This window comes from Cotesia glomerata, unplaced genomic scaffold, assembly GCF_020080835.1.
Source record: "Cotesia glomerata isolate CgM1 unplaced genomic scaffold, MPM_Cglom_v2.3 scaffold_31, whole genome shotgun sequence".
Classification (NCBI taxonomy): Eukaryota; Metazoa; Arthropoda; class Insecta; order Hymenoptera; family Braconidae; genus Cotesia; species Cotesia glomerata.
Genome location: NW_025403662.1, coordinates 69227 through 94433, shown reverse-complemented (window position 1 = coordinate 94433; position 25207 = coordinate 69227). Strand labels below are relative to the sequence as shown.

Below are 25207 nucleotides of genomic sequence, written 5' to 3'. Positions count from 1 at the left end.
CAAAGCCCATTTCTCTCTCCAATTGTTCCATATTGATAGTACCTTGAATTGCTTCACAGTTTGGATTAAATACAGAATAAGCGCTAATTTCACCCTTTTTCTTTGGTCCTGATCGTGTGTTTTTCCATATAAAAAATAACGCTGACAGAATAAAGTAGACTGCACCAAATTCAAATTGTATTGCCACCATATACAATGTTGCCCATAGTAAAAAATACAGAAGATAAAGTAATCGTGTCATAACAGGATTTTGTCGAGGTGAAATGTCAATACTCTCCTCAGAGGTAACACTCTCAATTTCATCCTTGTCCTGAAATCTTTTAATTCTTAATGTTAAAGTATATTTTAAAGGTATTATATAAATTTGCAATCACTTTTTTTACTGTATTTTATCAATAATTAATTAATCAATTAATTATAAATAGATTATTTACCTCACGACGTGTTAAATAAGCACGAGATTTGTCTTCCCAGGATGTGAGAGTTTGATGAAAAGTTTTTTTAGCATTCTCAACCATTGCTTGACGACGTTTTTGTAATCTGTACGCCGCAAGCTTTGCCTCCATCGAATATTTTTTTAATTACTATTGTTACAATAATTCCAAAAATTTTCAATCATGACATATTTACAATTTACTTATCTGTAGCAACATTACAACAGCTGTTTCTTTTATTTTTTCATATGACAATGTCATTTCAAGCATATGATGCCATCTGGAATTTTTTATGAAATCAACTTGTTATCATTTGATGATATCGTGCTTGATGCTTCTTCTCTAAAGTATTTATTTATTTATTTTTTTTATAAGAATTAATGAAAAATAAAACAAATATAAATAACAATTGAAACTTCTGATGATTTAAATTGTTAAATTGATTCAAGTAATAAATTAATATTGTAAATCATGAATTGAAAAAAAAAAAGGTATTGATCCAATATGAAAATGATAAAATTACAACTAATTACATTCAAAGGATTAGAAAACAAATTTAATGAAGAAATTGGAGTATAAATTTTACACCAATGATAATTAATTAAAATAAAAAAAAAAATTAGTAAGTAGTATATTAATTTTTGATTGTTTTTTTTTTTTTTAAATTATGATGAATGTTGAAGGATTTATCAAAAAAACTATTAGCTATAAAATATCATGAAGTCAAAAAATTACTTTTTATAACTAACTAAATAGTTGTAATAAAGAAATAAAATTATAAAAAATATAGTTTTTCAATTAATTAAAGAATTAATAAGTTAGATTAATTCATTCAAGCAATATCAATGCGTTTAATTTCATGAATTTTTCCATATATGTATTCACAATGTTGGAATGAAGAAAAATGTCAGTAGTTATCGGGAATAACTAATAAAAATACTGAATGTCAGTTGTGAAATTTAACTTTGCATTGATCCCGATAAATTGCAAGAGGTTAAGTGTCAATCTTCATCAACTGTATGACACCTTCGACTTGTGACTTCTCACGTATTTATAAACAATAATAATAGTTGCATAAATATTGTCAATTTCGTTGATAAGTTAATTTATTTGAACTTTATTCTTTATTTTCAGTGATTGCAAGAGGATTATTAATAATTATTGTGTATGGGTAATGAAATCAAAATGATGTTAGAGTACACAGTATGTTAGTCTACCGGAGTTGCATTTATTTTCACAGTACAATTCTGAAAATAAACCGAAAATCTAATACCGTACATACTTGTTGATAATTGCGTCAGCTGAGCTGAAGCCGGCTAGTGTTGAATCGCTTATTGTACGGTAAATTATTTTTGTACAATTTAAATAATTTATCTAGCAATAAAAACTTAAATTAATCATACTGAAAAATTTGTAGAAATAAACAGAGGTTTTTTTATTTGTTTAAAATTGTTAATTTTAAATTGAAGTATTGTGGAAAAATTAATTGTAATTGAGTAGGAAAAGTGATAGAACAGATACGTAAGTACGATAATTAGAAAGAGAAAGTTTTCAGTTTTATTAAAAATGGAATGCGGAAAGTTATAAAAAATATTAATAATTAATATTTTAATTAAATTCGGTAACAAAATAGTTGAATGTAAGAAATAACAACCTAAAATATTCTGAGTAATTTTAATTTATTTCATTATCTTTAATAAGTTTATCACCTGAGGAAATAATATGCTTGATTATTTATTGTATAGATAAAGATATCATACATGTTCTATTAAGTATAAACATAAATTACGACGCATTCAGACAGTTTGAAATGCATCATATACTTCCTCGACCCTAACTTCTTGATCGATTTTTCTAATTCTTGTTGAACCATGTGCAACATTATTTAAAAGTTATTTACAATTCATTTCAGCGCAGTTGCTTGAATCGCGTACATTGTAATAGAGAAAATATTTTGTATCCAAATTGCGATTGAGAGAAACTGATCAAATTTGTCGGTAATTGAAGAAGAAATAGCAAAATGAATGGAACAAAAATAGTATTGAATAAAAGTGAAAAAATGAATCAAAAGTCCCTTAATGGACACTTAAATCATATCAATGGTGAACAAAAACCTGAAGGAAAAGTGTTAGTTATCTACACAGGTGGTACTATTGGAATGATAAGAAACGCACAAGGAGGTAAGAATTTTTTTCAGACTTAAATTTAAAGTAATTGTATGATTTTTTTGTTAAAAATGAATTTTTTTTTAGTTCTTTCACCATTACCCAATGCGTTTATTGAAACAGTCAAAAGTTATTCTCATATGCATGACCGTACTTATGCAGAAGAATTTCTAGGGTGTTCAGACTCTCTAGTACTGCCGTAAGTTGTTAATTTTTGTTTTTTTCCATTATCAACATTTAAACCGAATTTAGTTGTAATTAAATTTTACTTTAGATTGAAAGGTACAGATAGTCGACGAGTGATTTACAATATTGTGGAATATTCTCCTCTTTTAGACTCTAGTAATATGACGATGGATGATTGGATAAAAATAGCAATTGACATAAAAGTAAAATTATCTTATTTATCGTTTTAATTATCTACAGTATGCTATTTTATTAATTTTTCTTTTATTTTTATCTCAGGAATCATATGAAAATTACGATGGATTCGTCGTGCTACACGGCACAGATACTCTGAGTTACACTGCGTCAGCACTTTCATTCATGCTCGAGGCGCTCGGAAAAATAGTCGTGATAACTGGCTCCCAGCTACCAATTTTTGACACGCGCAGTGATGGCCTTCACAATTTTTTGACTTCTCTCGTAATTGCTGGTACTTACAGCATACCAGAGGTTTGTGTATTTTTCGGCTCGCATCTTATGCGAGGTAATCGCACCAGTAAAGCTGCTGCTGCATCATTCGAAGCGTTTACATCTCCAAACTGTACGCCCCTCGCTGTCGCTGGTATTAAGATCGAAAGTAAATATTTAAAGATCTGACGTATTGAAATAACAAATTATCTTTCTATGATGCAGTAATTATCATGCTACTGATAAATTAATTATATATGCATATTGATATGTTTCAGTCAATTATCAGTCAATCTTTCGACCTTGCGCCTTGGAAAAATTTAATGTGCACAAGACATTAAACCGTAACGTCGGGTTACTAAGAATTTTTCCGAGTATTACAACTGACTTAGTAAGGGCATTCGTTCAGCCACCTATCGAAGGAGTTGTTCTTCAGACTTACGGGGCTGGAAATATTCCAGGAAATCGCGAAGATATACTTAATGTGTTACGAGATGCTACAAAACGCGGTGTTATTATTATTAACATCACTCAGTGTCACAAAGACGGGGTTACAGATCTCTATGAAGCTGGAAAAGTATTACTCGACGCCGGTTAATAATTTAGTCTTTTTACAATTTACAAATAAAAAAAAAACTTTATTAATTAAAAATTTTACTCAGGTGTAACTTTGGGCTATGATATGACACCAGAAGCAGCTTTAACGAAGCTAGCATACGTATTATCAAAAACAGAATGGGATATTGTCACCAAAAGACGCATGATGGAAACAAATTTACGTGGTGAAATCACAACTCATCACAGTGTCAGGATACAAGATCGCAAAGTAATTATGCGTATGCTTGGTTTAAATTCGGAGGCTGAGCTTGATAAACTCGGACCGATAATATTTCCTGCGTTGATGATTGATGCTGTAATTAGTCAAGACATAGAAAAAATCGCATCATTAAAAGACAATGTACTTACAATAAGTGACTTATTATAAAATAGTATTGTAATTATTATAAATATAAATTTTATTTTTATATCTAGGGTGTCGATGTATCTCAAACAAACGGAGACTCTCGGACAGTTTTACACATCGCTTGTTGTGAAGGTGACATCAAATTAGTTCGAGCTCTATTAGAAATGGGTGCTAACGTTCATATAAAAGATAGATTTGATCGCACTTCACTTACTGAAGCTGTAGAAAATGACCATCATGAAGTAAATTTTTTTTTATCATTTATTAAATCAATAAATTTATTAATAAAATATGTTTTTTTATTGCAGATAATTAAATTACTTCGCCAATGTGGAGCACATCTTCATGAGAGTCCTCTATTAATAGGACAAAAATTATGCAATGCAGCTGCTTTTGGCTGCCTTAAACGTCTCCAATCATACAATATAGCTGGTGCAGATTTATCGCAACCAGATGTTTCCGGTCGTACGGCCCTTCATAATGCAGCGATTCATAATAAACCCTCGATCGTACGCTTTCTAATGGAGCACGGAAGCGATCCTGAGTCTACAGATATGTTAGGTCATACACCATTTGTGCTAGCAAGGATTGTTAGTGCAAAAAATGTACTTAAAATTCTTGCAATTACCAGTTTTACAAATAATTCTAATAATATTACGACGTAGCGTAATTTTACTTATGATTTTAACATTAATCTAATAACAAGAGAAAGTAAAAAATTTTCTTGACAATTTCTCGATGCGTGTCTGGTGTCTTTACGTCTCTATAGACTCCGATGATAAGACATTTTTTTTACGCTGTGCGCATCTGAACAATGAAAGTAAATTGTCATGTCGTTGGTGGTTATTACAGAAGTTTGTTAACATTACTAAAAAATACTGATGTAACAAGTAAATTTAAATAATTTATAATTTTATTTATTTTTAACAAAGTTTATAATCTTAATTATCCTAATCTAATGTTAATAGTACATATTTTTAATTTCAATTAGCAGTTAAATGTGATAGTTAATACTATCAATAAACTCCTAACTCATTTAACATTGTCTCAAGAGTATCTGCAGGCATTTTGCATCCTTTAAACAAATAAGAACATTCAGGATTAGATCGTCGGCCTATATCGATCGCTTCTTGTATAGCTGTACCATGGGTAGCGTTTTTAAACCACCCGAGGCTGTTAAAAATAAATAAAATTTAAGAAATTAATTATCACTTCATATTAAGAAACTGAGATTATAATAATGTCATTTAATTACTTGGCTATTCCGTCAATTATTTTATCACTGCTTGATAAAACTCTAGCATGATTAACTTTAGCAACAGCACTACAAACTGCGTATTGAAGACACGGTGTCACATAATTATTTCCCAACATTAATTCATTGAATGCTTGGCCCATTTCTTTTAATCCAAAGTCATCGTTCCGGCCTGTACTAATTTAGAGCAGTAAAATAAAATGTATTAAATTAGAAATTACAAAATATAAATTAGGTCAAACTCACGGTACCGATGTTCAGCGGAAGGCTTGTAGAAAAATAATGGCAAAATAAATGCCGACACCCCAGCTAAGACTCCAGCAACAGCAACAGATTTCAAATTGACATTTACCAAAGGCTGTGGACCATCTGATCCTTCTTCGTGATTTAGAGGTATTGATAAAAATGGAATTGATAAATCCAAATCGATCTAAAATATTACATCGTTAATTTAGGTATTAATTATTAAAGAAATTTAGTACTTACATCTATTTTTCCTTTATCAGAATTAAATGAAATAAACCGCGGTTTTCTTCGCAGTAAATCCGGAGTAAGATCCGCCAAGGATGTTATGAAGAAATTATTTAAAAAAACTAGTGATAATATTGTTAATACTGATGAACTCATGATTACTGTATGTTTATTTCAGTAAAGAGCAAAATTTTATTAGTTTTAGAGAATAGCGAACAATAAGTTGAATGCAGTGTGGGCTCTGCAAAAAATTTCCGACTATGTATATAACACCCTCCTACACTTCCTCGGAAATAAGGACATTTTTTTCCGTGGAGAAAGGTGATAATCATTATCAGTAATGTTCACCTCGTTTAAAAGTAAAAAATTTATTGTTAATAATAGCAAAGTAACTCCCCTAGCTAATTAAGTAATGGAAGTATAATCTTGTGGATGGTTTATTTCCGTTGTACAAAAAAAAAAAAAATAAAAGTGCTCGGTGCTTATGGCTTTCGTGACATTTTTCTTAATCAGTCGGCAGAACGAATTCCTTAGAACACTCGTCTTTTAACGATGGGATTGTTTTCCAACGCTCATTATCAAATTTTCCTTTTATTGCTTTAAATTGAATGTTTACTTTAGATTCTAATGAGGTGATTCAATTTAGAGAAGAAAGTTTTTTAGTTTTATTATGCTTATTGTTTCGACGTATGAAAAATAAATAAATTTAAATGTTAGCGTATTAACGAAAGTGTTTAAATATTATAATTACAAGATTATCTTAAGTAGTGTGTAGTAAAAATGTCACTTTCATTTTTTTTTTTTTTTTTACTTTTATAATTAATTCATATGAATGAAAAGGATTGCTAGAAACAATAATTATGTTTATCAAGTTTGATTAATGTGAACAAAGTAGTATATTTAGTAATTACGCTCTTTATCCTTCAGCTTTGAGGATTTAGTTTACTCTGAAGCGTTGAATAGTAAGTACGCGTATCAAAAATAATGTGGAGGTCACAAAAAATCCCACAGAAGGGGAACAATGAAGAAATAGGTTACGATTTTTAATTAAAACTATTAGAAAAAATTATTTTCTTAAAAAAATAAGTTTTTGTAATATTTTAATTGCTTAGTTTAACTAATTTCTTACTAAAAAGTCTTTCGTCATGACACGCAGTACCAAATTTTTGTTTGTTCAAAATCATTCTTTAGAAGATGAGAGTAAAAGTCTTTTGGCATGTGCGGAGGGGATGTCACGGGCCGCGACTTTGTTCTATGGAAATCTACAACGACGAAAGCGAAACTAGGAGAGCAATTATCTTTGACCGTCGTCGTCATTACCCTCAGTACCTATATATTTACCCGACACGTACTTTTTACTTCAGTTGAAATAAGTTTTTCACATAGACATTACATTTTTGGAGATCCTCATAAATAAACTTCAAGGTACGTACTTTAAACTATATTGTTTCTTTCCATTTCTTCAGAAGAAATTTTATATTTTGTTAAACTTTTTTTAGATGAATACTGCGAGCTTCAAGATTTTGGCCTTAATGGCTGCTTTTTTAATTAATAGTGTTTATTGTTCGCCAAAATACGACATGGGAGGGTAATTAATTAATTTTATTTCTATAAAATTTAACAATAAAAATTACTGAAGATTAATAATAATAAATATTTTAGATTTGTACCAAGTTCTATAGACTACCTCGATAAAATGGGAAAATCTCATGATCAAATGCCCGTCGCATCACAACAGAAATCTCAATCACCCTCGCAACATCGTAGTGAAAACGCTTCTTCAGTGTCCAGAAGTTCTTCTGGACCTGATGGATCAAACGTTCCAATTGATCGTAATCAAGAACCAAGATTTGGATTTACTGGAGTTGGCACAAGCTCAGTAAGTTAAAAACTTAACAATATAATTGTTCTTATCAATAATTTACTAAAAATAAAATAATACTTATCAGGGCTATGGAGTATCTTCTTACGCACCAGGGAAAGTTGATCTAGGTGGATTAGTACTTGGCGCTGTGATTGGAGTGGGAACTATTTTGATTATTCCAAAATTATTACTTCTTCTCAGTGGAAGCTATGGACAATATGCAAGAAGTAACTACTAAAAATAATATATTTATTTATTTCTTCTTAAATAAGATAATTATTCTAAAGAATTGCTGAATTTTTCAGGCGATGAAGGAGGATTTGTTAATTCAATGACTAAAATTGATGACGTTCTAACTCGTCACGGAATTGACACCACAACATGTATGCAACGAGCTGTCTGTACTTACTCAAAAAGAGCCGCCGAAACAACGCGGTCAGCTAATGACATTGACGATGAAGAAAAAGTGTCATCATTCGACCGATTAGTAGATACTGTAACGACGAACCAGGTATTCCGCACTGCAATGCGTGGAACAGCTATTCAAGAAGCTATCGAAGCAGGAAGAAAAGGACAAAATTGTTCGAGACTTTACCGACAATGTGGCTTTTCAATGGAATCAATAGCACGTCTAGTTTCCAATCTTCTCACTACTATCAATAGTCCAGATTCTTCACCTACTGCACCATCGGCGGCTGCTTAATTATTTTTTATCACTATATAATCAAATAATATAATATAACATAACAATGATTTATTAATTATTATAAATAATTGAAATAATATGATACAATAATCTTAAATGTGCCCTATGCCATTGAAAGCCATCGAATAACAATATAATCCACTTAATAATCATACTTATAAAAATAAAAAATAAAGTAGTTATATATAAATATAAATATAATTATGAGAAAAAAATCTACTCATCAATTATTATCAGTTTTTATTTATTGAATATATAAATATATACTTCTTTTAATTATAAACTTTGTCTAATAGTCGATAGATTTTTAAATACAATAAATAAAAATAACTCACAGTTTGAGAAAAATATTTAATAAATAAATATTCATATGGAAGATAATAGTCACAATATATATCTATGTAATATTTTTTATCTTATACTTTGTGCATTAAGTGCATTCTATACAAATATATAGATATTTAACATCAGCACACAAAAGTGTAAAATATACTTATTAGATCACAATAAAGTTTGTGTAATTTATTTATCATTTCAAATCACAATTATTTATATTTATATAAGAGTGTTCATCACACTTATTCATCCAATGCTTGCAAAAACGAATCACTCAGATCACATTCTTGATCAAAATCGCTGACAACGGGCGATGAGAATGCACGAATAGCTTCATCGCAAGACTCATAATCGTTGTCCAGCGATCTCCGATACTATTTCATATGTTTACGCTTAGGAAGAAGTAAAACCACACTCAATGCGATGCAAACATGCCAAAAACTGTGAATAATATGGTAATTCCGACGCGTTTGAAGAAATGCGTAGCAAATTAAGCCGACAGAAACGAGACCAAGTCCAGTTGGAAGATAAACATTGCGATATCTTGATGCGGGGTATCCAAAGTTTCGTTGTCTTCGACAACGTAAGCCCCAAGATACTCCGATTAAAATGGAGCCAGTGATAGCAGGCAGCAGAAAGACCCAGAGAGCTGTACGATCTAACTCAGCACCCAGAGCAAGGATAATAGCTCCACTAATTTGACAGAAAGCCGTGAGCCTTGGTCCAAATGACGCCATTGCTACCAGAGTCACCCAGATTGACAAAAGAGCGTTGTAAAAGTCGCAGAACTGCAGTACGCTGAGCTTCGTGATACAGAAACTCATAATATTTTCCCCGGCTTCGCAAGCGTGATAAAATGTTGAGAAGAACATCACCGAGACGTAGACGACAGCTTCCGTGTAGTATTCTCGGCAGAACGCTACATAACTTGATGCTAAAAATGCTAAATTACTCAATGTGAGAAGCAATAAGCGCACGAGAATACTTCCACCAGTTAGAACGTAAGTGTCATCCGCGCAGTCGAATCCGCGGTATCCACCATTGCAATAACATGCTGAGAATACAGATCCACCGTTCATGTAATGAAGACATCGACCATTTGAATTGCAGTGTCCCTCGATGCACGGTGATGAAGCTATATTGGTTTCTACTTTCGTCGTCGTTTCATTCATGCAGCTGCATAATCTACAGCCAGTTGTACGACATTCTTCAGAACAATTGCACTTAGGTTCTAGGTAAAAAGCTTTCATACTTAGATGCCAAGTGCCGGGTTCTGGATATGGAATGTGAATAATTGTTGGTTTTGTGTTATTTGACCACAAATCGGCGGCTGTTATTGAATTTTGTCTTATACATCCTCCGCCTGCCGTGATTCCTGCATAATATCCTGAAAAAAATTTATTTAAATTTAACTATACAGAGAAGAGATGAAAGATTCAGTTATTATTATAATTAGTGTCAAGATTTTTGCAGTAATTTTAAAATGAGTGGTTTAAATATTTGATATTACGGGAAAAATATTGGTCCTATCAAAATCTAATAAAAAAATGATAGGAAATTTTATTGAGTATAAAAAGTGTTTCTTATGATTTTCTAAAAAATCCAATATTTTCTCCGTAATTTTAAGATAAAATTAAAATTCATAACGAATGATTAAAATTTTTTCTAATTATGAAAACCTTTATTTTAAAATTACGGCTTTCTAACTGATCCTGAGAAAAAAATCATAAGAGACATTTTTTTTTATAAAATTAAATTTAAAATAATTTTTATTCAAAAAATTTTTTCATACGACTAATACTGTTGCCGTAATATCAAAAATTCATAAATTATTATTTTAAAATTAAGACAAAAATCCTAGCTCTAATTATAATCAATTAACCTGAACATAATTGGAAAAAGAAACATAAATACCTAGAGAAATGCATCCGACTACAACAATATTGTTGGTTTTCTTAACTAATTTAATACCAATAGAAACAGTACCGCCGACATCATAAACTGGTGCTACTTGGTAACTTAATACTGTTAGCTTGTCAACCGTAATATTAACGGGTGAAGGTTTACTAGAATTACCTAATAAATGCTCATAATCAAATAAAAAAAAGTCTGGAAGAGATTTCCTTGTCAGTAGTACTTTATTCACAGCCACAACGTCATCGTTGATGTCATAAGCATTGTCGCTTAGTGATAAGTCGTCCAGTGGTAATGCGATTGAAATGTTAGTTGCATTACCCGACAGAAGACAAAGAGTCAAGTAATGTAAAGAATTAACATAAGGCTTAAAAACTAGAGTCGTTTCAGACTGATTAATCAATGCACTGGTTAAAGTTTCCTTCGTGATAACATTAGCAGCGACTTTACACTCTTCACATGATGAAATCAACGAAATATTTACTATTTGTTGATCTTCAGGTACAAAAAATTGAATTATAGCAGTATCCAATGAATTATCATTTAATGTTACTGTATTGTCATCGTTTTTCTTTGCAAATAACGATTGCTCAACTCGTTCTACAAATAATTCGGCATCCAGAACTGTATCGCATGCTGTTCCAATGCCTGGAAATAATTATTAAGATAAATTTACTACAAGATTCTCAGTAAGTAAAGAACTTGGTCAATTAAGATTACTTCAATAGACTACTTATTAGAGTTAATAATTGTTCTGATGAGTTTTACCTTGTTGAGTAATTTTTTCAGAGTCAGGATCGGTCCACGATCTAAATGCAATAGCATACCAGTCACCCGAAGCCGGGGACGTTGCAGAAATTTCATATTGATCGCCAGCGCTTGTCAAATTAAGCTCATAAAATGATCTTCGGTTTTTCAACAACTCTGCACTAATTTTAGACCCGTCCGGATGAACTAATGGAATACTTCCGGACTTCAAGTAAATTGAAACATCTCGCGGCGAACAATTACCCAATCCTCCAGTCTTAGCTTCTTTAGCAGTGAACCTGTAAAATAATAAATTATTGTTTATTTATTTTTTTTTTTTTTATTATTTGTTTGATAAAAATATTTATAATACTAGTCACTTGACCGCAAGGCGATAAAAATTTAATTTAAATATTTATAATCTTACTTGAAGATAGCTTTGATAACATTTTCCGGAATAGTGAAGTGAATAATAGAAATATGACGATACCCGAAGAAATCTTCAAGGACGTTGGATGGTTGTTGCGAAATTTTAGTTAACTCGCCGCATAAAATAATATTAGTAAGTGACCAAATAATCAATAGTAAATTTATTTTACGCTTCAGCATATTAGAGCAGTTTAATTCACTCTCATTCCACGTTACCAGGAGTATTTATTTATAAACGCACGGTAAGCAGTACATTTACCTGTAGGCACGTTAAATAAATATATAATAAAAATACAAACGTACAAGCAAGTAATAAACTATTTTTAATTTATAAATTACCTCAATTTATATCGTGAGCTGCATTGTTGTGAAGAAGAATACAAATTCACTCAATTTATTTATTTTGGAATCATAACTATGCATTTTAAAGTTCATTTCACCGACAGAAATTTATGTTCACAACAGAAACTGTATCATTTAATAAGCCCTGAAGGCATAATATAAGATAACTTATCAATCACTGACGCATAAAGTCAAAACGATGTAAGTATAGATCTAGATATAAAAATTAGGATAAAAAGATAGTTGCATGAACTTCAGACTTAATTCGCGTAAAAAAATAAATAAAAATGTAATGATTAAATTGAAATAAGCGTAAATAATTTAAATAAATTTTAATCTCAACAGTTTCAAATTTCTTTCACTCTATTCTAAATCCAGGCAAGTCATAGAACTGAGTGTTAGATAGAATTCCGAGCGGTCTATTCATTGAATTAATTTTTTAAAAGTTTTATGAGATCATCCGTTGCGTCACTTTGACTGCATCAACTCAATACACTACTCTAATATATTGGATTCATCACTTACCTTACAATGTTTTTTAAATATTCATAAAGCGTCAATATTTATTCTATTACTTTTTTTAGCTGACAGAATGACAAGAATTTTTTTTATTATTGATTAAACTTAACTTTCAAAGTAGTTTTTCATTGCTTTTAATTGATCAATCAATTATTTGAAACGTGACGTAAATAAATTTAGTTATTTTAAATTATAGAACGAAGTTAAAATATAAATGTGAGAAAAAAGTGAACAGTTGATTTTGAATAATTTAGTGTATTGATTCGCGCAAAATCACACGCGACTGTCACTGTGAATATTTACCTTAAAAAAAAAAAAAAAAAAAAAAAAAAAACAAGTACCACATTGGTTTGTTGTGGTATTAACTGGTTGATTCTCAGCTTCTTACTGGCCTATTTAGCTACTGCTGTCATTCTCTTTTGTATTTTTTTTTTTAATCAGTACACAGCGTTGAGTATAAATTTAAAACTTTTTAAACGCACAATGACCCTTTTTTCATTAACTATTATATCAGTGCTAGATTCAACTTGTGACGGTTAAAATGTGGACACTGCTACTGATGAAGTTCCAGCTAGCTAGCAACAACAATCTACAGCTGATACAACTTTGCACCTGCGCGTCTTCTCGTTGAACTTGACATATATTATTTGTCGCAACGGATCAATTGATTTTTTGATGCATTTATTTATATTTGTTTAATAAGATAGGACAATTCACGTCTATTCACATTCTATAGACTTAGATTAGAGAGAAAAATTGTATAAAAAGTTACTTTATTTTTTTTATAAAAGTATAAAATATAAATTAAATTTATCAGTTCGTACCTATCTACCTCTTCAATAATCTCATAAAAATTTTTTTTTTTCAATTTATAATTTTTTTTGTTCAGAATTCCCATGAGTCGAGCCAGCGTAGTCCAAGCATAGGATTAACGAGAGAATCCGAATTTGATCCGTCCATACCGTAAGCCAACGGCGAGAATAAATAAAAGCTGAAGAATAAAGTTATAGATTAAATATTAAAAATTACTTTTCGGAATAAAAGAAGAATATAAAAAAAAAAATAAATAAATAAAAACCTGTAGATAGTCACGGAAGTAACTGTTCCAAGAATAAGATGATAAATAGTATTTGCGATTCTCTGTGGTAGTAAAAAGAATAGCGTATCGATGATAAAACTTATCGTTATACCAGTGAGCATAGAGCTATACATCAATGCCGGGAAGTAATGATGAAAGTAGAGTACTCGTCCCATTGCCCAAAAAGGAACGTAATGTAAAAGCCATCCGATAAATAACCAGCTGCCTGCTGTTTTTAATTTTTCTACTTCAGCAACAACTTTTGGGTCATCTTCGCAGCCTCTTTGCTCTCTTACTGCAGTGTATAAATATATGAGAGCAAATATAAATAGAAAAACTATATTTCCCCACCATATAATTGGATTTCCTAGCAAATAAACTCTATGATTGTTTGCTGAGAAAAATTGCCCCTAGAAAAAATTTAAAAATTTATTAATAATCATAACAAAACAATAACTATTATATTATCATTATTATTATAGTTGAATGTATTTTCTTACTCTGTAATTAATAGGCCACTGCCAAGGACGAGAAGTAACTTCACCCTCTCTAACTTTTAATTCTGAATTCCCTTGAAGCATGACCGCATGTGATTCGATAAATCTAGCAAGAAACCCTGGTGCGTATACTTGAAAACTAACGTTAGGTAATTTAGGATACCTATTATCTTCAATATTCCACAAGGCATTTTTGTCTCGCATATTAGGATTACATGAGACTTCTTGTTGACTGTAAGCCCATTTAGGTAGAGTTTTACCACTACACGTTAGTACACAGTGATGGAGATAATGAACGAACTTGAGTTTACTGGTAACTGTCTGAATAATATCACCATCTTTGCCATTAGATATCAAAATTTTCCATACGTCATTAGCATCACCTGTACCATTTTCACCGTAGCCTGTTACTTGATAGTGTTTTTTTGAAACTGGAGCTATTTCTTTGTGCGAGTGTAAATTGCGACCTGTGATAACGTGCTCCAAACGAACGAGGTCTCCGTCTTTTACCAACTCAGGTTCAGCCGGTAGTTTATCAGTATCAAATTTCTTGACACGCCATAAATTATTGTCGTCTTTATGGGAGTAGGTTGTGATTTGTTGTTGTCTAGCACCAACACCTTCTGGATACAGATGCCAGTGCGAATGTAAGTATCCACCACCCGTACGATGATTTTTTAGCGTAATCGTAGCACCGTATGAGAGCTCTCTCGGCATGGAAGCGTTGTGAAGTGAATTGCCTTGTAATAGAGACTGAAACTCGGAGCTGTAAAATCCATCACCACTTCCACTCTTGTTCAAAACAATTAAATGGATGAAAAAGAAGACCATGTATAAAATAATTGGCAAGATTATCAAGCACAAAATCCTTGCTAGGAGATGTTTGCCTACATTTGTAACGGATTGTGACAAATCACCTAGTTCTCTCCAGAGCTCACTTATTGTAAATAATCCGACTAATAGTACGACAAATAATCCGACAAATTTAACTCCCATTGTACAAGCTAGAGATATTCCAGTGAATGACAACCAACCCCACCAGGTTTTTGTGAATGCTTGATTCTTCAGAGAACCGACTCGCGCCATTCCCCAAGTTGCTGACATCATAAAACACAATAACAACGGATCCAATAAAATGTATCTATTGAGAGTTACCAAGCCGACATCTGAAAAATAATTATTAATTAATTATAAAAATTTTTTGTATTTAAAAATAAGTGATTGGAGATTCTTACCAAATAAAATAAACATTGCCGATAATGCAGCAGCACGAGTTGATTTCGTTAAATCCCATATTGTCAAAAACGCTAAAGGTACAATCGTTGCTCCCAAAAATGTACAGAACTATAAAATAGTTTTATTTATTTATTAAGTTACTTATAAAATCGTATTTGTGTAAAAAAAGAATAAAATAACTTACCACTCGCATTCCTGCGTATTTAGCATCTCCGAATTTATCTCCAGGTTTTTCAAATGGAAATGTACCATCATATCCGGTTAAGTATCCAGATAATGCAATTAACATCTGTGTTTTAAATGAAAAAATTAATTATTTAGTTAATATTTCAGCAAGAAAATAAATAAAACAAATTACTTTTCCAAGAGGTGGATGAACATCAAAGAAAAACGTTCTGTTGATATACCAGCTTCCCATTTTTCCAAAATGTGTCTCGTCCCAGCTGTAATCAATAATTATAGCATTAAATTTAGTAATATAAATAGTAAAATAACTATTATTGCTGGTAAACATATTATTTACTTACCAAACATGTTGGGGTTCAGTGACATTATAAAATCTAGTTACAAGAGTAAGAAGAATAATTACTCCAAAAACTAACCACCATCCTCTGTAAATAAAAGATAAATAATTAATTATAAATTTTTTATTAGTTATTAAATTTAAATAATATACGTACGTATCAGGAGATTTTTCCGTGTTATTCTTTAATTTTAATTTACGATCAGGAGTAAGTACTTTTTTCGAATTAACATTACTATTAGAGCTTGTCATGCTTATAAACTATATAATTAAAAATAATAAATAAATAAATATAAATAAATTATCATAAAGTATTTAAAAAGTACTGTTTTCTTTCACATAAATTCATCTTGGTATACAGTTTTTCATTTGAGTCTAACGGTACATGATTAGACAACTTGTTGACTGGTTTTTTTAACTCTTATTACGTGGAATGGAATGTAAACGTCAAAGTAATCAAACGGTAACTTACCTACAGGTACGACTAATTACACAGGTGAAAAATTCGAATGAAAAGTTAATGAAAAAAATTCTTGTAAGTAATTTGTTTGATAAAAAAATTGAGTTATAATTAAAAAAAATTGATCTTAAATACAACAGAAATTTATAATTTTTTTTGTTGTACACTTTTTACATCTTTTGTTTAATGAAAAATTACAATTAATAAAATTTTATATTGAAAAGTTTCATTGTGATCATAAAATTCATATCATTGTATATTTTATGTCCAGTGCAAGAATAAATGAATTACTACTATACGCCATCTTCAGTAATGAAGTTTGCTGTGTATAAAAAAAAATCATAACAAACCGAAATGTCAGTGTCATTTGTTGTGTACTAGCAGATGGATGCCCAAAATCAAAACAAACCTGAAAATCAATGTCATTGACATCATTGACTTAGTAAATGAATATTTCAACTTCTAAACAGTATTCCGCAATAGTTATCATTCAAAATTTATTGTTGCTATTCGATGTTTGTGTTAATTCATTTTCTAGTTTTACTCGATCTTATCCTGTAGAACTTTTATCTCTTTACATGTAAGTAATTCTTTAAAAATAGTTTTATGAAGTAAAAAAAAAAATTTTATGAACTGTTTGAACAACAATTTATAAATGATAATTAAATTATTTACCTTTATCTATTTTCAGAATTCAGGATTTTTGTTTGATTGTTGCTTTAACATTGTTGTTGGTTAATTTTTTCGCTACGTATATTTTCCAGGTAAAATAACATTCAATTTCACTTCACTCATAAGGAACTCCAAGGGAGCTTAATCAATATTAATTTTTTTTAGACAGGACTTATTCAACTGCTGTACGTCAGATTTCGCACAACTTTAGTACTATGTGTTCTTTACATAATATTGAGTATTATTCTCCATATATGGCATATGACCATTCATTGGAACTACCCTCTAACTCATTATTGGACCAGAGGTTTTCATTGCCTTTATTCAATACACAGAACAGGTAATTTAAATAACTATCACGTTAATTTTACATAATTGTCCACTTTTTCACTCAAAAATCACTTGGAATAAATTCACTAAAAATTATTCTGTAACAGTTGCAGTAATATACTATTACTTTTACAAAAGAGCGTCTCTTAGAATTGGTGATCCAAGATTTTATGAAGGCTCATCTTGGATGGAAAAACAACTCAATCTCACTTGAAAAATTACGTACAAAAAAAACCAAAGATTAAATACTAGATTAAATTTTTTATAAATTAAAGTATGTCATAATTAAAGTACTTTATACTTTTGATTTCTGTCTAATCAAACGATTAATTCTATCCTACATTTTCTCTACAAGTAAGTAAATTATCTTAATTTTTACTCTTTTATTTTTTAAAATAGGATCGAAAAACAAAATAATTTTTAGTACAGTCAATACATTTTTAACTTGAAAATTATTTTATATTCTGTTAAACACTAGTTTACTAAATCTAGTTATTAAAAAATATCTTAGGTATGTTGTATAATAATGATGTTGAATTAATGTGTCGTAATTTTGACATAAGTCAAATTACAGCAAGTATTTAAACTGTTAAAAACTATAATTTATATTTGTACAATGTTGTATTAATAATTTAATCTTATCATAAGATTAGATAAAGGCGATCATTGAAAACATTGACTTTAAATTTAAATAGATCTCGTGTACAAGCAAAAAAATGTATCGATTCATGATTAATCTATGAACTTACCAGTATTTACAAATAAAATAGTTGCACTCACTTATCAAATGCGAACAAATACATAAACATAAATTACATTGATTATAAACATACGTATAGGAACAAAGACTTGAATACGAATAAACATTTTCAAATTAAAAAAAAAAAAAAAAAAAAAAAAAAATTATAAATCAATCATTGAATAAGATACTCAATCATTTAACTTATAAAAAGATTTCTTAAGAATATATTTAAGAGTATATAAAATGAATCAAACACTTGGGCTAACGGTGTAATTGCAATTAAGAAAAATCAACTTGTCAACAAGATAAGTTGGTATAGCCGCGCGTTTTAAATTATAAACAATTTGTGCGTCTGGATGAATGCGTGTTGACGGGGCACAACAAACTGGTACACAATTGTAATGTGTTGCGAGTTTATAGAGATATGGACACTTGGCGGATAACTTTGTCCACCACTCAATTGGACATGATCCTAATGGTTCGCCAGATTCACCTTGATACTGTACCATCTCTAACTCTGCTTTATCCGAAATCGTCGTTCGCGTTTTCTTTGAATTAAAATCTTTGAAAAGGTTCTCCATGCCTGAAATTATTTAATTGAAATTTAATAAATGAAATGAATTATACAAATAATATGACAAACCAATTCAATTTCATTTAGTATTACCAGATAATCTACTCTTTTTATTAGCCGGTTCTTTACTCGCAGATTTTCTCTCATCATCATGAATATATTTTTTTATCGTTTCTTTAATTTCTTTCATTGATTCAGCTTTTTCTTCTTCACTAGCGTACGGTAGCTGTTTAAATCTAAAAATAAGTGTTTTAATTACTGATCTATTTATCCCTAATGTGAAATAAAAATGACTAAGCTATCTTTTTTATTTACCTTGGATCCAAAGTAGTGGCAATTTGCAGCATATTTATTATTTCACCGCTTTCATAGCGTTCATTCAGCTTTTGACTAATTTGATATTTAAAACCTCTTACTAGGCTACTGTCTGATGGCTTTGTACCCAAATGAACCGACTCAAGTTGCCATAAAATAGGTTTCAAAAGTGAAATCATAGGAATTCTTTCTTCAACTAGTGTCAATATTATAACTTTTAATGGCTCAAGAGCCATTACAAGATCTTCCATTGTACTCCAATCTTCAGGAGCAAGCTTTATGCCCGTCCAATCAAGTTCACCGCCTTCCGATTCACTTTTAGACACTAGCAATGTCTCAATGTAGTTTCTCTTGGCTATTATTTGCTGCAGCATATTATGTGTTGACGTCCAAATTCCCGGGTAATCCATCAACAATGTATTTTCGTCAACTTGCTATAAAAAAGTATATCACCGTTATAATTTTTATAAATTTAACAAATAAAAATTAATTCTAATAAACTCATGATTATAAATTTACCTCATAATACGTTTCTTGTTCTTCTAAACTCTCTTTTTCACCACCACCAGTTTTTGCAGTCATAACTCCTACAATTATTCGACAAGCCACCAAGATCTCTTTGACTCTAGGGTGCTCAAAGCATTCTTGAGCACACTCTTGTAACGTATACAGCAAACAAGGTATCAAAATAAACCCTCGACTGGTTAAAGCATTGAGTAAATCTTGAAGAGTCGTCGCAACAACAATAGCAGTTATTTTTTCTTGCGTCAAGTTCCATTCGTACAAAAATAATTCAATAAAATTGTCCCACTGACCAGTACCCCATTCTCTGGGGGCATGTACTGTCGTTAGTACTTTTGTTTCCATTACAGCCTCTTCTGAATTCTGATAAAACATCGAGATAGTTATAAAATACTCATCATTGCTTGACTTCCACTCTTCTATAGTCAATCCTATGTCTGTTGAAACTTTATTTAAAACATTAACTAAGTAATTTTTATACTTGTTATACATGTTGGGTATTAATTCCGTTTCGAGTTTGCTTTTACTGGGAATGTCATACGATGAACTAAGCATAGACATAAACCTTGAAAATCCAAGTCCCTCTACAAAATTTGGTAACTGCATATCCATCACAGCTACCTCGGTCATTAAATTATTCATATCTCTGTTTTCAGCGTGCTGTATATCGCCGTCATCTGAAATAACATAAGACAACTGCTGCTGTTGCTGTTGATCTTTACTAGTAGACGCATTTTTCATTGCTATCCTGAGCGGTGTTTCAAGGCTGAGGTCGTCTTCTAAACTAGCAAAACTAACATTCGGGTCAGTAACATACTGTAAATCACCATCAATCTGTACAGTACCATCAATGTTAGTTGTATGAATATACGTCGTCGACTTTAACAATTTTTTCTGCGCTCTTCTCTCTTTCATGTTCTGCTGAACGAACTGCTGTTTGGGAGGCCTGTTAGCCTCCAACTCCATCAGCTCCGATGAATGTTTATTTTGTAAATGCATACGCAGGTTACTGGTGTTACGGTTGTAAGCAATTTGCGTACGACATAATATACAGACTATTTTTATTTTAGTCAAGATCTCACCTTCTTTAGTTGCTGGAAAACCAAAATATCTCCAGTACTGACTTCTCATTGACATAGGTACAACGAGTTTTTTATAAGTGTAAGTATGTTTTTCTTCCATGCTGTAAGCCAACTGTACTTCATTATTTTCCTCTTGCTCGTTGTCAGTTGCTATCACCTCATATGATATTATTGGCTTAACACCGGCCATATTCAGTTAAAATTATTTATTTTTACTGCCTGAAAAATATAAAAACATATAAACATTCATGACTAAATATTTTTTTTTTTAATTTTTTCCATACATGGATGTTTATATTTATATTTATAATTGTTCTACTTTTAAGACAGAGGAAGCAAATAATATGTCAACAAAATGGAGGTGACGCAAATTAAACGTAAAAAACTTACTTGTAGAATACTTGTTTTCCTGTATATTGTGTAAATATTTAAAACCAATAATACTTAATAGTTGAAAAACAAAAAAAAATAAAAAACACAAACAAACAAATTTGCCGCTATTTGCAGCCGATATCGGATAATCGACCGTGATCGAACTTTATTATTCAGAGATATATCGAACATGAATTTCTCGTTTGTTATAACTTTAGAGTGTATATAGCGTTGTGTCGTAGCATTAGCCAGTTGGTTATCGACTTTCTCCTTCCTCGAGAAGTGAGAATAATCGATCTGACTCGCCTTGGTATAATTACACACACATAAATTATACTAACTACACATATTCACTCTTCTTCAAGTAATTCATACTTTCAACCAATAGGAATGATTAGTTTCTAGTAACTATATTTTTGTCACTAAAAAGTTTAATTCCCTTGAATCTTTGTACGCGGTAAAATTCAAAATTCACTCAGAAAATTGATGCGCATGCGCGATGCATGACAGTAAAAGAGGTTATAATTAAAGAAATTATATTCACTCTCAAGTTAAAGTAAATAGTTTGTAAAAAGTAAATAAATAAGTAAAAAAAAAAAAAAAAATGAATTTTGCAAGTGTTTTTAATAATTTAACAAAATCAATCAGTCCTCTTTTGAACAAAACGCCAGGAGTTGTAATTCAACAAACCAGGGTAATTATTATTTTCAGTTTATGCACATGAATGTGTTTACATGAACTTTTATTAATAAAATAATAAAATTACTGATTTTTAAATTATAGAATACATTTGTACTGAAACGACAGTATAAGCTTCCTCTTCTTGAAAAAGGAGCTAAAATAAAAAATTGGAAAAATCGATACTTCATCTATCAACTAGTTGAAAATCGAAATAATAGAAAGAGAGAACAGATTGATGTTATTCTGAAAACTTTTGTTGAAGGGATGGGTGTACGTGGAGATAAGCTATCGTTGTCTCCATATTATGCATACAAGCATTTACTTCTACCTGGCCTGGCAGCGTACGCTACGCCGGAAAACATTAAAAAGTTTGAAGAAGACATTGGTGTTCCTCAGCAAGCATACTCTTCGCCGTTTGTACCACAAACTATGAGACTTCTTGGTGAATTTTTACTCCAAGTTAACATGTCAGCTGATAATCCTTGGACATTGGCTACTGAACACGTATGGTCTGCTTTTCGTGAGAATAAAATTCATATGAGCAGAGACAGTGTCACGTTGCCCGAGCGACCGATAAATGGTCCGAATCTTGAGATGGAAAATAAAGAATTCTATGTGACTGTCATGATTAATCAAAGGGAAAAGGTTAACGTTCGATGCAGAATTAGATACCGTAGTAATGATCCAAATAAATTAATGCCAGATCCTGATGCTCTTCTTAAAATATCTGAGCCAATTTACCCCGAATTTAAAGCTGTTTTGGACACAATACCCGTTCATTCTCAACTAAAGCAAAAATTACAACAGGATTCTAGTACCCTTAGTACTCATAAGAGAAAATAAATGTATTTATACTTTTGTTAAAATAAAACTTATTTGTAAAATTTCTCAAATTTTTCAATATTGTTTTGTTCTTTAAATTATTATTGTTATGTATTTCGAAATAAAACTTGAATGTGTCAGTAAATCAGTTGGTACGTATCGGTACAATCAATAGGTAGCTGCAACTTCATTTGGAGCAACTATATATGTGTAAACAACTTTTAATTTAAAAATTTTATTTTTTTTTAAATGCAAGAAAATTTTGAAGATGATGTACATTTTGTGTGGGATGATTTTCGCAAAGAATTGGCAATATTTGGGTAAATTTATTTTCTATTTTTTTATAAGTTTTTTTCATTAGTTGTTTGTGATATTTCAGAGCTCATGAACAGGAGGATCAAAAAATAAAATACCGGAGACAGAGAAAGAAAATAATAGATAAATCAAAAATTTATTGTCCTCATGCGTATTTAATTTTAAGTTTCTCAGATATTTTGAATTCTAATCAAAAAGTATAAAATTACTAAATTTCACATATTTTCAAACATTTGTATAAAATACTAATTATTAAAATTTAATTTCAAGTTAAGATACCGCAGGCATTATCTTCGTAAAGTAAGTCCTAATGAACCAGACGTTATAATTCTCCAAGACATAAAAAATCTTGTTTTGTACTTATTGACAACTCCGGTGAGTCTTCAGTTTATAAATTTTTTTCACCTTCGTATCGTCGATCGTCTACTACGAGCACTTATAATTTACTTCCAATCGTACACTCAAATATGGGAAGAGGAAATAATAAAAAAGCGAACTGCAGTGACTAAAAAAGCACGCAATCAATTGGCCAGAGGTAGCAGACTGAAAAAAGCTGAAGAAATGAGTGCTCTAAGAAGTATTGTAGCTCGAGAGTACTGCGAATTGTTGGTTGGATGTGAAGAAAGTGCCAAGTATCACCATATGCTGGGTGGTTCGTCCATTGAGTCTCATGGAGAAAAAGATCTAAGAATTTTTGAAGCGTTTATCCAGGTAGCTTATCGTGTAGTTTGGATTGCGTTGCAGAGAAAATATTACAATTTGATTGGTAAAATACTTAAATCAATATCGCTATTTATATTCGAGACTGTTTCTCCTATTTTGAAATATTCTATCTAATAATATCCTGCAAAAGTTGAAACTTTACGAGTATTAAATTATTAAGCAGGAAATTATTATACAGAATATTTTTGGACTGGATCAATAATTGTCTAGTTCTCAAAATATTCACTGATAATTGATTCAATATTAAATTTTGTTATTAGAAGTTGAACTCCACAGACTACTGAGAACTGATGCTTACAATATAGCTGATCGTAAAACTGGATATGAAACCAATAAAGGGATGGATGAAGAAGAAAAATTTATTCTCCATGGATCTACAATTTTACCACGTAGAAAATTATTGATCAATTCACCATTGTCTTATCAATTACTTAATGAATCTAATGACTATAGACTAGTTTCTCTGGGTAATACTCACAAATTATCTTAAAAATTATTATTTGATAAATATGGCCATCATTAATTATCCTTTGTTAATTCCAGGACTGATTAATTCAGAATCAAAAGATCCAAGAATAAACTATTTGAAGAATGCACTACTTGCTGATGAAGAAAATTTACAGAAATTAAAAATTAAAGTTGGAATTTTAGGACATCCGCGCGCTAACTATGACATTACTTTGATTCCAATCGACGGTGAAAATGAATTGGATAGAGAGGATTTATGGGAACGACGCAGAAGCTCATTGTCTGATAAACGAAGAAAAAGTCTAGTAATAATAAAAATACTCTGAATACTTATTTATGAATCTCATTGCTTAAATAATTTAATTGATATAATTTCCAGAGTCTAGAGCAAAAACCATTGGAACTTCCAGACTTTGGAGATGATTTAGAACTTTCAGATGTTTACGACTTATCAAAAGTACAAGTGGTTGAAGGAAAGTACGATAAATATCGAGAGGAAGCGAGGAAAAAATGGATAAAACGGGAATTGAATCGTCAGTCTTACTCGTCATACTCAGACGCAATCTCTATTATTACTACTACTGATTAAACGTTTATCATCGTTATTATTTTTTCTTACAAAATGTGTGGGATATATTAACATTATGAAGTAGCTAAAAAAAAACATTATACAATTTACATGAGGAGATCTTATACATGAACTGGCTATTAGGTGAGATAAATACAAAGAGAGCACTAGAAGGCAATGTAAAAAATATGCTTAGTATAATTATTACTGCCTAATTAATTAATTAATCAAATAATAATAATTAATTAATCAAATAATAATAATAGATTGATAATTATAATAATAATGACAATATTTTACAAGAGCTTACACAAATTGGACATTTACAAAACAGCAATGTTAAACGCCCAAATTACTAATTATTTAGAACTTCGCAAAACTCCTAGACGAGTTTATTGTTTATTGAACTTTTTTTTTTTTTTTTTTTTTTTTTTTTTTTGATTTTTAT

The 25207-nt window shown here is 30.6% G+C and overlaps 10 protein-coding genes across 19 annotated transcripts; 5 read left to right on the top strand and 5 right to left on the bottom strand.

Moving 5' to 3' along the window:
- Positions 1 to 770, bottom strand: LOC123274364 (SAYSvFN domain-containing protein 1; the record flags this gene model as incomplete). The annotated part of the gene is given in 2 exon segments (XM_044741964.1): positions 1 to 310; positions 435 to 770. Coding segments are annotated over 2 exon segments (442 nt in total), but the record flags the coding sequence as incomplete, so codon positions are not given.
- A 557-nt stretch (positions 771 to 1327) lies between these two features.
- LOC123274369 (L-asparaginase) lies at positions 1328 to 5123 on the top strand. Of its 6 annotated transcripts, none has more exons than XM_044741972.1 (10): positions 1328 to 1481; positions 1569 to 1770; positions 2347 to 2614; positions 2687 to 2798; positions 2874 to 2988; positions 3065 to 3401; positions 3511 to 3825; positions 3895 to 4190; positions 4265 to 4438; positions 4505 to 5123. In XM_044741972.1, the coding sequence occupies exons 3-10, from the start codon at positions 2455 to 2457 to the stop codon at positions 4859 to 4861; spliced, it is 1866 nt and encodes a 621-aa protein (XP_044597907.1). In that variant the 5' UTR covers positions 1328 to 1481; positions 1569 to 1770; positions 2347 to 2454; the 3' UTR covers positions 4862 to 5123. The 6 variants fall into 6 exon arrangements, with proteins under 6 accessions (XP_044597907.1, XP_044597903.1, XP_044597904.1 ...); XM_044741968.1 differs by having other exon boundaries at positions 1569 to 1775; positions 2352 to 2614; XM_044741969.1 differs by having other exon boundaries at positions 1569 to 1775.
- A 27-nt stretch (positions 5124 to 5150) lies between these two features.
- LOC123274372 lies at positions 5151 to 6079 on the bottom strand. 2 transcript variants are annotated; one of them, XM_044741975.1, is made up of 4 exons: positions 5938 to 6079; positions 5698 to 5881; positions 5452 to 5623; positions 5151 to 5369 (listed from the first exon to the last, which is right to left on the bottom strand). In XM_044741975.1, the coding sequence occupies exons 1-4, from the start codon at positions 6076 to 6078 to the stop codon at positions 5213 to 5215; spliced, it is 654 nt and encodes a 217-aa protein (XP_044597910.1). In that variant the 5' UTR covers position 6079; the 3' UTR covers positions 5151 to 5212. The 2 variants fall into 2 exon arrangements, with proteins under 2 accessions (XP_044597910.1, XP_044597911.1); XM_044741976.1 differs by having other exon boundaries at positions 5452 to 5628; positions 5703 to 5881.
- A 1128-nt stretch (positions 6080 to 7207) lies between these two features.
- On the top strand, positions 7208 to 8652 carry LOC123274371. Its single transcript, XM_044741974.1, has 5 exons — positions 7208 to 7347; positions 7422 to 7510; positions 7585 to 7801; positions 7872 to 8013; positions 8092 to 8652. The coding sequence occupies exons 2-5, from the start codon at positions 7422 to 7424 to the stop codon at positions 8487 to 8489; spliced, it is 846 nt and encodes a 281-aa protein (XP_044597909.1). The 5' UTR covers positions 7208 to 7347; the 3' UTR covers positions 8490 to 8652.
- Positions 8653 to 8854: 202 nt separating this feature from the next.
- Positions 8855 to 12911, bottom strand: LOC123274355 (transmembrane protein 8B). The gene is made up of 5 exons (XM_044741954.1): positions 12258 to 12911; positions 11917 to 12177; positions 11511 to 11788; positions 10743 to 11390; positions 8855 to 10215 (listed from the first exon to the last, which is right to left on the bottom strand). The coding sequence occupies exons 2-5, from the start codon at positions 12096 to 12098 to the stop codon at positions 9203 to 9205; spliced, it is 2121 nt and encodes a 706-aa protein (XP_044597889.1). The 5' UTR covers positions 12099 to 12177; positions 12258 to 12911; the 3' UTR covers positions 8855 to 9202.
- A 129-nt stretch (positions 12912 to 13040) lies between these two features.
- Positions 13041 to 17446, bottom strand: LOC123274354 (protein O-mannosyl-transferase 2). Of its 2 annotated transcripts, none has more exons than XM_044741953.1 (10): positions 17249 to 17446; positions 16271 to 16374; positions 16118 to 16201; positions 15949 to 16033; positions 15775 to 15879; positions 15590 to 15698; positions 14358 to 15520; positions 13858 to 14267; positions 13604 to 13770; positions 13041 to 13516 (listed from the first exon to the last, which is right to left on the bottom strand). In XM_044741953.1, the coding sequence occupies exons 2-9, from the start codon at positions 16363 to 16365 to the stop codon at positions 13665 to 13667; spliced, it is 2157 nt and encodes a 718-aa protein (XP_044597888.1). In that variant the 5' UTR covers positions 16366 to 16374; positions 17249 to 17446; the 3' UTR covers positions 13041 to 13516; positions 13604 to 13664. The 2 variants fall into 2 exon arrangements, with proteins under 2 accessions (XP_044597888.1, XP_044597887.1); XM_044741952.1 differs by lacking the exon at positions 17249 to 17446 and adding an exon at positions 16586 to 16691.
- LOC123274362 (transmembrane protein 138) lies at positions 16565 to 17882 on the top strand. 2 transcript variants are annotated; one of them, XM_044741962.1, is made up of 5 exons: positions 16565 to 16648; positions 16845 to 17153; positions 17265 to 17337; positions 17411 to 17585; positions 17683 to 17882. In XM_044741962.1, the coding sequence occupies exons 2-5, from the start codon at positions 17020 to 17022 to the stop codon at positions 17787 to 17789; spliced, it is 489 nt and encodes a 162-aa protein (XP_044597897.1). In that variant the 5' UTR covers positions 16565 to 16648; positions 16845 to 17019; the 3' UTR covers positions 17790 to 17882. The 2 variants fall into 2 exon arrangements, with proteins under 2 accessions (XP_044597897.1, XP_044597898.1); XM_044741963.1 differs by lacking the exon at positions 16565 to 16648 and having other exon boundaries at positions 16790 to 17153.
- Positions 17883 to 18087: 205 nt separating this feature from the next.
- Positions 18088 to 21467, bottom strand: LOC123274352 (E3 SUMO-protein ligase ZBED1). Of its 2 annotated transcripts, XM_044741951.1 has the most exons (6): positions 21197 to 21467; positions 21076 to 21081; positions 19726 to 21025; positions 19207 to 19640; positions 18985 to 19127; positions 18088 to 18900 (listed from the first exon to the last, which is right to left on the bottom strand). In XM_044741951.1, the coding sequence occupies exons 3-6, from the start codon at positions 20998 to 21000 to the stop codon at positions 18566 to 18568; spliced, it is 2187 nt and encodes a 728-aa protein (XP_044597886.1). In that variant the 5' UTR covers positions 21001 to 21025; positions 21076 to 21081; positions 21197 to 21467; the 3' UTR covers positions 18088 to 18565. The 2 variants fall into 2 exon arrangements, with proteins under 2 accessions (XP_044597886.1, XP_044597885.1); XM_044741950.1 differs by lacking the exon at positions 21076 to 21081 and having other exon boundaries at positions 19726 to 21029; positions 21201 to 21467.
- A 232-nt stretch (positions 21468 to 21699) lies between these two features.
- On the top strand, positions 21700 to 22750 carry LOC123274359 (39S ribosomal protein L9, mitochondrial). Its single transcript, XM_044741958.1, has 2 exons — positions 21700 to 21876; positions 21966 to 22750. Exons 1-2 carry the CDS (start codon positions 21787 to 21789, stop codon positions 22704 to 22706), a joined length of 831 nt encoding a protein of 276 aa, XP_044597893.1. The 5' UTR covers positions 21700 to 21786; the 3' UTR covers positions 22707 to 22750.
- Positions 22751 to 22827: 77 nt separating this feature from the next.
- On the top strand, positions 22828 to 25186 carry LOC123274358 (protein phosphatase 1 regulatory subunit 36-like). The gene is made up of 6 exons (XM_044741957.1): positions 22828 to 23005; positions 23065 to 23197; positions 23271 to 23766; positions 23984 to 24190; positions 24267 to 24496; positions 24571 to 25186. The coding sequence occupies exons 1-6, from the start codon at positions 22935 to 22937 to the stop codon at positions 24778 to 24780; spliced, it is 1347 nt and encodes a 448-aa protein (XP_044597892.1). The 5' UTR covers positions 22828 to 22934; the 3' UTR covers positions 24781 to 25186.
- Positions 25187 to 25207: the final 21 nt, after the last annotated feature.